The sequence below is a fragment of the Notothenia rossii genome (genome assembly GCF_949606895.1).
Source record: "Notothenia rossii genome assembly, chromosome: 9".
Lineage (NCBI taxonomy): Eukaryota > Metazoa > Chordata > Actinopteri > Perciformes > Nototheniidae > Notothenia > Notothenia rossii.
In genome coordinates this window covers 75,038,333-75,051,042 of record NC_136907.1, presented here as the reverse complement: position 1 = coordinate 75,051,042, position 12,710 = coordinate 75,038,333, and the positions used below count along the sequence as shown (strand labels likewise).

At 42.4% G+C, this 12,710-nt stretch overlaps 1 protein-coding gene across 1 annotated transcript; it reads left to right on the top strand.

Annotated features, from left to right (window-relative positions):
- Positions 1–238: 238 nt before the first annotated feature.
- On the top strand, positions 239–2,232 carry LOC307018635 (tripartite motif-containing protein 29-like). The gene is made up of 2 exons (XM_079648966.1): positions 239–1,823; positions 1,987–2,232. The coding sequence occupies exons 1-2, from the start codon at positions 1,233–1,235 to the stop codon at positions 2,056–2,058; spliced, it is 663 nt and encodes a 220-aa protein (XP_079505092.1). The 5' UTR covers positions 239–1,232; the 3' UTR covers positions 2,059–2,232.
- Positions 2,233–12,710: the final 10,478 nt, after the last annotated feature.

Sequence of the window (12,710 nt, the reverse complement as noted above, 5' to 3'; positions counted from 1 at the left end):
GACACTCGCTGCCACTGAGAGGAGAAATGGTGCAGAAAGGAGTTCAGATGGACCGGGAAACTTTCTCTTGTTCGATCTGTATGGATCTACTGAAGGATCCGGTGGCTACTCCCTGTGAACACAGCTACTGCATGAAGTGTATTACAGACTTCTGGGATGGAGAGGATGAGAAGAAGATCCACAGCTGCCCTCAGTGTAGGCCAGTGGTTCTCAAAGTGGGGGGGGCGCAGAGGCATGACAGGGGGGGTGCGAGAGACCAGGAAGAAAAACGTTTATTAATAATTTTAAAAATCATAAATTGAAAAATGATTGATTCGAAAATAATATGATGCAGTACTATTACGTCTGTGTTTCATTAAAGCTCGGGCCATTTTGTGTGCGTGCGCGACAGAGAGAGCGCACCGGTACCGGAGATCGTTGTTGTTAGCTTCTGGTGCTAGCGTGCTACACTAACGGATATAAGGAGTTTTTTCAACAACAAAGTGGAGGAGAGTCCTCTCCTGTCAGACTGAGAGGCTCAGTGAGCTAAAGGACTCTCAGTGTTATCTCATCGGGTCTCAAACATTTTGGTCACCATTAATGTAAACAATTATTTCCGAGGCACACGTTTATGTGATCATTAAATTATAGTTATAAAAAAACAGGTATGACATTAAAAAATGAATAAAGTTTAAAAGGGGAGTGATTTGTAAAATATCCATAAAGAAATAGTAAATCTATTTACAGTTCTGTTTCAAATGGGTGTTGAGAGATGTATCCATAGATCTCTTCATGTTGCTCTCAAAGTGCACCAAATTGATGCTTTTCACTTCAATATTTAAAAATCTTCCCGGGGGAGCTTGCCCCGGACCCCCCTATGTGAGGTCCACACACCACCTATAAAAATAGCACTTTACCCCCGCTTACACCTATATGCCATGAGCTGATTATCGAGCCTTCATTGTAACTGGTACATTGTGTATATGTGTGGGGATTGTTGAAGTAAAAAGTTCCACTGTAGCACCTGGTACATTAATGGGAAACCCTAAATGTTTGAGCACCCTCTATGAAACGTCAAGCTACCCCACAGCACCCCCAAAAAAAATCTCTGGCGCCGCCACTGAGCCTGACTATTTGTGTTTGGGGGGGCCTGACTTTTTTTCTCCTCCAAAGGGGGGGCCTGACAGAAAAAGTTTGAGAACCACTGGTGTAGGCAGAGCTTCACACCGAGGCCTGTCCTGCTGAAAAACACCATGTTAGCAGCTTTAGTGGAGGAGCTGAAGAAGACTGGACTCCAAGCTGCTCCTGCTGATCTCTGCTATGCTGGAGCTGGAGATGTGGCCTGTGATGTTTGTACTGGGAGAAAACTGAGAGCCTGTAAGTCCTGCCTCGTGTGTCTGGCCTCTTATTGTGATAAACACCTCCAGCGTCATTATGACGTAGCTCCATTAAAGAATCACAAGCTGATGGAGCCCTCCAAGAAGCTCCAGGAGAACATCTGCTCTCGTCACGACGAGGTGATGAAGATGTTCTGCCGCACTGATCAGCAGTGTATCTGTTATCTCTGCTCTGTGGACGAACACAAAGGCCACGACACGGTGTCAGCTGCAGCAGAGAGGACTGAGAGGCAGAGAGAGCTGGAGGGGAGTCGACTAAACATCCAGCAGAGAATCCAGGACGGAGAGAAGGAGGTGAAGCTGCTTCAGCAGGAGGTGGAGGCCGTCAATGGCTCTGCTGATAAAGCAGTGGAGGACAGTGAGAAGATGTTCACTGAGCTGATCCGTCTCATGGAGAAAAGAAGCTCTGATGTGAAGCAGCAGCTCAGATCCCAGCAGAAGAGAGAAGTGAGTTTTATGTATTTTATCAGAAAATGTCCATACAATTATATTAATCACCATTAAGATCATAATCAATAAGTAAATAAGGTATTTTATTTTAAATAGCTCAGATTTTGGTCAAACTAATTGAATCCCCGAGGAAAAAATACCTTTTAACATATTTTTGCAGACGAACTGTTGTTGTTGTTGCCTGATATACGGAGGCGTGTGGTGCATACGGAGGCAGTGGGTTGTGAGTTGATGTTCGGATCAGGGGGTCACAGGTTCAAACCCCACTGCAGTCAGCATGTCGTTGTGTCCCTGGGCAAGACACTTCACCCCAAATTCCTCCTGTGGGGATTGCCCACAGTATTAAGTCGCTTTGGATAAAAGCGTCTAACATATAATGTAATATGTAATAACTGTACACATTAAGTGTTTTATTAAACTTTAAGTGAATCATTTCTTATTCTGTTTTAATAGCTGAGATTCTGGTTGAACACATTGATTGTGCGTGAAGTGAATCTGATCTTGTAATCATTGAACAGACTTTACTGATGGGATGCTTGATCTAAAATGGAGGTTTACATAATGAATAAAGGTGTTTCAATTAAAGGTTGTTTTGGTCTTCATTTTATGTCATCATGCAAAGCTGATGGAGAAAATGTGAAATTGATCAGAGAATAGAACTGAGGCAGTAAGTAATGCAACTGAAACATCTCAGAGAAGTTTTCCTATCACTTGTTGCTTTTTACAACTAAGATGGTGTTTGAGCACTAAGACAATAAAGAGGATTGATCACAGAGGCTTAAAAACTGTAAAAATAGTCTGAATTAATTTGGTCAAGTTTGGTTGTGAAGACATTTTGTTTAGCCAGACACACACGAGGAAACAGATATTGAGTAGTTCTGGTCTTGAGGTCATTTTATTCATGTTGGGTCAGAGTTTATGTCGCCAGTAGGTTGTTGATACGGGAATAGTCTTCCACCTTCTTAAAGTATTGCTAAGGAAACAGTAGGCTTATGTTGCAGAGCATGCTGTAAAAAATATCTGCACCACCATTCAAAACAACATAAGATAAGTTATTCTTTACAACTCACATATGGAAAAAAGAATTACTCCCGTGGATGTTATTAAAAGAAAAACAATGCGTGCTTGTGTTCGATCCAACAAACATTTTCTAAGGTTTTTATTTCATACTTTAGTCTGTTTTATAATTGTGAGTGTGATAGAGATTGTTTTATTGTGTACCTGCCCAAGGACTGCAGTTGGCCATATGTCCTTTGTAAACATTATGTGACTAATTCAATCTTTACCATCTGCTGTTTTAGTTTTCCGTTTTCCTCTTGACCCAGTAGGCTACTACTCGGCAGTCATTACTAAAACCGTGTTTATATTTTCATCTTAGTACTTATACTTAATTTATTCCTGCAGATTGTCATAAGAAAGCACATGTTGGATGACATTAAAGCTGCTCTCTAGGGCCCTGAAACACCAAGCACAAGCAGTCACCAGAGAACTCGCCGACGCCGACTGTTGCGTTGGCGTCTTCTCCTGCGTCTTGGACATGTGTCGCACTGGAACACACCGCAAAGACTTCAGCCGAGCCAACACACTCTCACTCCATAAACGTCCAGGAGCGACGCTTGGTCAGGGTCCCGTGGCGTGCAGTTGTGACGCTCCTAGGCTCCTTCCGCTTCATAAAGGGACGCAAATAGCTTTCAACTGATTGCAATGTATTCCCATCTGCGGCGGGATTTTACGCTCATGGAAGCACGGCATTCGTTTGTGTCGGCTGCCCTTAGAGGCAATGTGAGCGTCCATTCCCATTGGATAACGGAGAATTGTACACCCGGAAGTAAGTATTCCCCTCGATTGATTTTACAGTGATATCTGCACTACTCATCGACTAAAAAACACCAGATTATCCTTGTTAATTACACAACATTGATTGGTTTAAATTGTGTGCAATGCTTTTGTATTTTTCCCCTTTGATTCGGAGAAACAAATATTTGTTCTCAATAAAGGATGGCAGAAGACACTACACTACCCAGAATCCCCAGCTATCGTTTAGGACTACACCATGTGCTCTGTTTGACAAGCCCCGTGATTAGTTCTCAAGCTCTGTGATTGGTTGACCTCCAACTGCATTCCATTCATTCCAATGGCTGGCATCTATGTCACGTGATCTTCAAATTTCTCCCGGCAGAAAAAAAAAACATGGCCGAACTTTGTTACTCATGCACTGATTCGCTAGCTGAACAGCCAATCAGAGTGATTTCTTTGTCCGACTGCCTGTGGCTGACGCACGGCCATGAAAGGCCAAATAAGGCGTGTCATGGCCGATGGTGCGGGACAAACCAAATTGAGTTTGGGCGACAGGGCACGCTTCGTCGTCCGACTAACGAAAACGGCCGATTTCGGCCTGGTGTGTCAGGGCCTTTAGGCGTGTCACGGCCGACGGTGCGGGACACACCAAATTAAGTTTGGGCGACAGGGCACGCTTTGTCGTCCGACTAACGAAAACGGCCGATTTCGGCGTGGTTTGTCAGGGCCTTTAGGCGTTTCACGGCCGACGGTGCGGGACAAACCAAATTAAGTTTGGGCGACAGGGCACGCTTCGTCGTCCGACTAACGAAAACGGCCGATTTCGGCCTGGTGTGTCAGGGCCTTAACGGCCCGTCCACACGGCGGCGTGCGTTGAAGCTTCAGCATTCACTTTTAATGGGCAGAAGACAATGGAACAAAAACAATGTCCAACTTTTAAAGTTTTGGCGGAAGCGTCAGCCAATCGAATCGTATGCCAGTACAAGCTCTAGCCAGTCAAACCGCTTGCTTGTGTGTCCGGGGCGGGAGATTCATGTGATTGGTTGTTGGTCAAGTTTCAGACACGCCCGCCGGCAAGATTCAATGCACGCCGCTGTGTGGACGGGCCGTGGACACAGCCTAACCCTACCGTGCACTCTATGAGGTGTGATTTGTGCCAAAGACTGAACTAATTGAGCAGCCAATCGTGTCGATCGTCGCCTACCATGCCGTAAACTATGCCGCGAGAGAATTAACGTGACCCTCTCGTCGCCACCCCTCTCGTCTGAGAAGCTACGTGACGTCTGCGTCTGAAGTTACTTTACTTTGGTAGTTATCACCAAATAACCCAGTAATGTTACAGCTACTTAGTTGCTGTTCAAACTAGACTCTATATCAATATCGTTTTAGTATTCAAATAATGTTACACCTCTTGTTTCCCCTGAACGCAAAAACAACCACAGACAAGAATATATATTTGTAATTATCAAAATGATAACAAAGGCTGAAAAAACAGGAGATGCCTGTCTTCCCTTGGTCTCCAGGAGAAAACGCCACTGTATATTACCAAGTTTTCATAGTTTTGTGTGTGACATAGATTGCTGTAGTGAACACCGCTTTATGTATTTGTTTATGGTTTATTTGATATGGAGGGATGCAGTATACATAGAAGTTCAGAGAAGAAGCAACCCCTATATATTGTTTATTTCATTTCATTTTGGCACCATGGTAGAGGCAAATATAGAGTTAATGTGCGGAGATTGTAATGTCCCGTTTACTAAAATATGTATTGTTTTATGATGTTTAGTTGACAAAATAGTCACTGAGCTAGATTTTGCTGCACTCAAGCATACATCTGAAGACAAGAGTTGTGTCCCCCTTTGGCCACAAGGGGGAGTATATCTATTGTATAATATATACTGTATATGTTTGTATAGATGTTGCAACTATACAGAGCTTTGGCAATACTATGTAACTGAGGTCATGCAAATAAAGCTATTGAATTTAATTGAGTAGACCTTTAAGTGAGCTGTCAGGAGGAAACAAAGGTTTGCCAACTCATTACTCTACTGCTGTGTATTTTTGAAGAATGCCAAGTAAAGGAAGAAAGTAATAACTCACACTGAGTCTTAATACATCACTTTATTACGCGTTACTTTACTCGTTACTTTACTATCAGGGCAGTTCTGTCCCAGCACTGAGCTCTGCTTGCATCTCTCCCTCAGGGCCATCACCATCAGCATCATCTGATAGTGGAACTGAATAAGGAGAACATGTAATCATTACATTAACAACTATTTATGAAATAACATTATTCAAGAACATATATTATACAACACTTATTTTATCACTTCGTTTACCCTGTATTTGCATGGCCTAATACCATAATTATTCTCTCCCCTTTAGACAACATAACCATCTCAAGTTATTCACTCACAGTATGAGGGGTTTGTAGCCCCACAGTAGCTGCAGTCTAACGGCTATATTACATATATTTGCCTTGAGTAAAATTAAGGACATGTTTGGGTTTTGTGTAGCCTTATAGTCCCCAGTCACACAGGGTCTGCCACTAACTTAGCATTGGACTGAGAAACTGTTTTGTTGATAGTCGATGTGCTATCAGGCTACAATATAGAAAGAAATGTGGCTCATAATGTTTGCTCACTTACTTTCTGCTTCGTCATTCTATACTATACGGGGGGTTCTGAATAAATCAGTGATTTTAGCACATTTCGCTGCCTTTTTTTGTTGCAGGATGGGGTTCCATCCTTCCACAATGATTAACCTTGCCGTCAGTTTCAGTCGGTCCAGTCCACACTAATGTAAACAGCAGCGCGCTGGTCTCATGAGAAACGGAGAGTGGAACAACCAATCACAACTTCAATATTCTCCTGAAATTCAAATGTGCCCATTCGCTAGTTTGACCCAATAGTATGCGTGGTTCTCACTGCGCCTCATACCGGTGCAACTTTGAACAACTTCAATATATGCCGCATTAATGGATTTGGCCAGCAGTCACCGCATCCGGGCTGAATTAAACAATTATTATTTTAGTCCTGTGTGTTTATTAGAGGCCATGTCAGCAGGCCACATTATATTATGCCAGCGTTGCGTTCACAAGACATACAAGCCACAAACTGGCAATCGAAACATACCACAACCTGTGGGAGAGTGAATGAGACACACAGACACACCCACACACACCTTGAGGGAGGGAGGGACAGCTGATCGCCGTGCAGCGATCAGCTGTTCCCGAGCAGAGAGAGAGCTGCTAGACACAACTCTTATTAATCCACACCAGAGGCGTCAATTGGGTATGGCAAGGTATGGCAGCTGCCACACCTTGGCTCCAGGGGAAAATGTAAATGTTCGTTTTTAAAAAATTAATTTATGGAATTACTCTGTGTCAATTTGTATTGATTATTCTATTATTTAATACATATAAATTAAATACAAATGAAAATCAGAACAACACAATCGATTTCTCTAGTCTAGATATTATCTTTCCCAATACTTATCGTAACGTATCCCCCCTCCCTATCTTGAAATGTGGTATCTCCTGACGAGAAGCCGCCGGAGGTCAGAGCGGGTCATGTTATCGCGGTTTTTTTTATTTTTCGGCTAAGCTAATTAACTAAAATGAAAAGAAAGCAAAGAACTTTAGAATCTTTTTTTATCAAAAAAAAGGCAGGTGAAGGTGATGGCTCCAATGTTGCCCCAGCAGCAGAGGGAGAAGGACCAGGTAGTGAAGGTGGGATTCAAGCTGTTAACGAGGCTGTTAGCCACTCCAGCACCTGCGCCGGGGATGCAGATGCTAACAGGGAGACGGAGACTACATGCATGGAGGCTGAGAACTCGTCCACACCGACTTCTCGAATTGAATCCGAGTCTGAGTCCCCACCAATTTCTCAGATTGAAAGAGCTGGATCAGACGTGGACAGCGATAAGGAAGGTCAAGGCCCGGGTGCAGCAGCAGTAGCAGCCTCTGGGTCAACTGGAGCAGAGAAGAAGGATATTAGTGGATGTAAAACAGACGGACTCAGGCGTCCTCGTTTGACCCACTTCCCAACTAGAAATGGAAGACGCTTTAATGTCAGTGTGTATCAGGAATATGACTGGGTTGAATATTCTGCGCAAGAAGATGCAGTTTATTGCTTTGCATGCCGTCATTTTGGAGGAGCCTCAACTTTAACAGGTGACAGGCATGGACTGCGTGTCACACTGGATACACATGTTGGAAGAACATGAAAAAAAATCTCCGGGATCATCAAGGGAGCAGTAGACACAATTGTGCTGCATTAGCGTGGTCTAACTTTAAGGCTGTGATCAGCGGACATAAGGAATCCATCGCAAGTCGGATTGACGCAAACAGGACAGATGAGGTGCAGGAGAACCGGGCTCACGTCAAATCCTTGTTCAAAATCACGTCATTTCTGGGAAGACAGGCCCTCCCTCTCCGTGGCCACAACGAGAGAGATGAGGATGAAAATAAAGGAAATTTCCTTGAACTTTTTGACGTTATTGCAACAGATGACAGGAACGTGAAAAGCAAACAGGAACGCAGGTATGCGCACTATTCTTCCCCAGAAGCCCAGAATGATATGGTGAGAGTTATTGGGGAAAATATCAGAAGTATAATCATAAATTAAGTAGGAGAAGCACGGTACTTTTCAGTGTTAGTGGATGAAACGAAAGACCTGTCTAAGAAGGAGCAGCTGGCCATTTTGATCCGTTATGTACATGACGGGATTATAAAGGAAAGAGCCATTGGAACCTATCACATGAAGGACCTGACAGCTGAATCCCTGGCCCAGAAAATAATAAAGGAATTATCGAGTTTAGATATTCAGCTGTGTGTTGCACAATGCTACGATGGTGCAAGTGTTATGCGGGGTAATGTGCGTAATGTGCGTAATGTGGTAATGTACTGAATTGATTGATTGACGTGCGTAGTTAAGTGTTTGTGTCCATAGTTACTTGCGCTAGCGGGATGTGAGTGAGGCTGCATTTGAAAAAGTTCAAATTTTCCTAACCACACAGAAAAGCTACATAGCAGACTTGTCACTTTTGTTATGATTATTTGCTGGGCATGTATATTGATTGATACTGTAGTTAAGTCATGTGACTAGTAACCTTGCCATACCTTAGCTTTGGCTGAATTGACGCCACTGATCCACACGTACGTTATTCACGCGCATATCCACACGTACGTAATCAACACGCAAATCTAAAATAGTGCCTTCTAACCTATGAGGTGTGACTTGTATGAGGTGTGATTTGTGCCAATGAACGAGCTCACTGAGCTCACTGACGTGTCGATCGCCGTGACTATGCCGCAAGAGAAGTAACGTGACACTCTCGTCACCACCCCTCTCGTCTGAGAAGCTACGTGACGTCTGCGTCTGAAGTTACTTTACTTTGACCAAATAACCCAGAAATGTTACAGCTACGCAGTTGCTGTTCAAGCGAGACTCTATTTCAATATAGTTTTGGTATTAAAATAATGTTGCACCTTGTATGCCCTGAACGCAAAAACAACCACAGACAAGAATATATATTTAAATATGTATTGTTTTATGTTTAGTTGACAAAATAGTCACTGTGCTACATTTTGCTGCACTCAAGCATACATCTGAAGACAATAGTTCTGTCCGCCTTTGGCCAGAAGGGGGAGTATTGTATATTTATATTTTGTATAGATGTTGCAACTATACAGAGCTTTGGCAATACTATATGTAACTGAGGTCATGCTAATTGAATTGAGTATACCTTTAAGTGAGCTGTCAGGAGGAAACAAAGGTTCACCAACACATTGCACTCTACTGCTGAGAAAGGCTGTCATTTGAGAAACACTATCCAATGATGTATTATTTCTGCGTTACACACACACCATTACTGAATTACCTACAAGGACGGACAAAAGAAGGACACCACACATGATTCTTTTCCAATTACAGTATATTTATTTAAGTAACTAAATTGTGATATCAGTTTAATCAGTAATGTGTGTGTATGGGTGTTATGTGTCAGTATATCAAGCAAAGAGAGATAGAGAACATCTTGCATTTTATGCAATAAAAATAACTTTATATATTATAACAGATAATAAGTAAATGTAAAAAGAACTATTTACAACATTCAAAATAGGAACCAAAAGCCAACAGGCTCAGTGACCAGAAACCGGCAAAACATGCCACAATCTTAATAAATATTGCCTGATTTGCAAGTGTATGAAATATACAGAAATGCAAAGAAAGGAGAAGTGTTAAACTCTAAACAGCAAATGTTACACAATCCCAAAAATCTGACATACATATTTACAAGAGATTTACTGGTGAACAGGAATCTTAAAATAAAAGGCGATGTACTTTCCAAAAGCATGGACTCTTGCAAAAATAGTCAAGCTTAAAAATGTCCAGGTTCTGCTTGACTCATGTTACAAATTGCTGTACGAGGAAATGAGCAGAGCCCCGATAGAAGTCTGTAGAAACCCACAACGAAGAGTTTTCCCTCTGAGGCTGAAACGCAGCTAGCCAGGGCAGTGGACAGACGCAACATGGAGAGGAGGGTTCGGGCGGAGAAAGAGAGAGAGAGAGAGAGAGAGAGAGAGAGAGAGAGAGAGAGAGAGAGAGAGAGAGAGAGAGAGAGAGAGAGAGAGAGAGAGAGAGAGAGAGAGAGAGAGAGAGAGTGCTACCTCCCCCCCCCCCGTTCATAAAGTCAAGTACCCCTCAAAAGGTCTGTTTATTTCATTTTAAGGATGCGCACCAAGCACCATCTCCAGGTGCTCCTTTGAGGACCAGGGCAAAAAAGTTATGTACACCCCTGGTCATGTAATCTTTGCTGTTATGTTCACCATTGGTAGTCCCTCCAGCCAGCAAGGGTAGAGCAGTAACAGCCTGGGTGACAGGGTGGTCTATAGGCACCAGGGCCGTGGGAAGTAGGGGTGCTGAGGGTGCTGCAGCACCCCCTGGTGGAGGACAGGGGATCTGCACTTCCACAAGATTAAATACAAATATAATACGGTTACATTTTCCATTTGCCCCGTACGATGGGCGCTGTAAGTGATGAAAGTGGGGGATGTTGGCTTATCAGGCGCCCGCAGCTCACAGCCAGCGTGAGAGAGAGAGAAATAGATAGATAGAGAGAGGGGGTGCACCGGTACCGGCGGGGTTTGTTGTTAGCTTCTGCTGCGCTAACGGATATAAGAAGCTGTTTCTACAATAATGTGGAGAGAGAGTTCTGTCCTGTCAGACTGAGAGGCTCATTGAGGTAAAGGACTCTTGAGTGTTTAGATAGTTCACGTTAGTCTAAGTTATCTCAGTGGGTCTCAAATGTTTTGATCACAATTTATGTAAACAAATATTTCCAAGGCACTCCTTTATAATTATTAGGATAAATAAAAACAGTTTTGAAATCATTCCAATGTATACTATAGGACAGCAAACCAAAAATATTGTTTAAAACTGGAGATATTTAAAAATATGCATAAATAAATAAATGTTAACTGATAAAATAAGATATAAATTAACCACAAAAATAAAAAAAAGTTAGCATAAATTTATTTGTTATTGGCTATGGTAGGTTATTGGTTATGTTCACATACTTATTTGATTGTTAAAATGCAAACTGATCTTTTTCATATGGGTGTTTTAGAGTTGTATCCCCTAGATCAGTCTCTAGTTTGGGGGGTCAAAGTGCACCAGATTGAAGTATTTTACTTTAAAATGTTAAAAAAAATCTTCCCGGGGGGGACCCCCGGACCCCACTAGAGGATGTGAAGTCCACCCCCCAATTAAGACATGTTCATTCAATACTGAATACATTTGAAGCCTTTTTATATAAGCTGTCCACCATATCAATACGTTTCTCTGTTTGTAGTGTATTGGTCTTTTGTAGAGGTTTTTCATTGCCAGCTAAAATCTTGCCTCGGGCAGCAAATTGGTCAAAACCGGCCCTGGTGTCATCCCCACAGCACCCCCCATTTGAAACATGTTCCCACGGCTATGATAGGCACTGCATTACTTGAGGAGTTCCTTGTGAGAAGTTTGGCTGACATGGTCCCTTATGTGTTAGGCTACTGTTCATGAACTTAACTTATAATAAAGATTATTGTGTTACCTGAAATCTGCCTGCTCCCCGTGTGTGTGGGTTAATTGGGGGATTAAAATAACTGGGTGCCAGCCAGTGGGCCATTACATGGAGGGCTCACTGGCGACACATGCACCCTTTAGGCCTGATGGTCAAACAGCTTCAACTGTTATGCTGCAAATAACTCTTCCACTGACTTCAGTTTCCTCAAAGTTATTCATTGTTGTTTTTATAAATGTCTTACAGGAAGCCTTTTTCTGGTGTTTAAATCCTTATTGATGAGTCAACAATAAAGCAGTTGGGTGTTTATGGTCATTAGGCATGTGTATTTGTTGATTGGTTCATGTTTGTAGCATTTTTAATGGAAGTTTTTTGAAAATGGCAAACAAGTGAATATGTCGGATTGCTGTGTCTTACTTAGAGAACTGTGTGCAGTGTTTTGCAAAAAGTGCCAAGTTGAATTGCATATTGGGTTCAGAGCTGAAAATGTGTTTAGAGTTTTGGAGATTTTAGTTGAGGTTTTGCTTTTTGACTGAGTTTAAATAATTATGCTTTATGTGAAATGTGTGTGTGTTAGCTACTGAACAAAAACTGTAACAACAACAATGGATATATGGACAGCACTAAGAGGGAGAGGTAGAGGGAGGATGAGAGAGAGGGAGGATAAGAGAGAGGGAGGATGAGAGAGAGGGATGAGGGAAAGAGGGAGGATGAAATGAATTCAGTTGAAGAGTTATCTGCAGCATAATGGTTGGAGCTGTATGACCGTCAGGCCTACAGGTGATGCTTCTTCTGGAGGTGGATGAGGGGCTGTGGTCAGACCCAGCTAGGTGGTAAAATATATTAGGATTTTCCTTTCCTCTGCTTTTCTGTAAAAACATTTTGTTTTATTTATTTTTCCTCAAAGTTTTCAATTTACTGTGTTTGACAAATGCATCCTTGTTGTTGACATACCTGTAACTATGAGTTCTGCATGAATGTTGCACCAATTTGTTTTGGAGAAAAACAAAAATATAACAG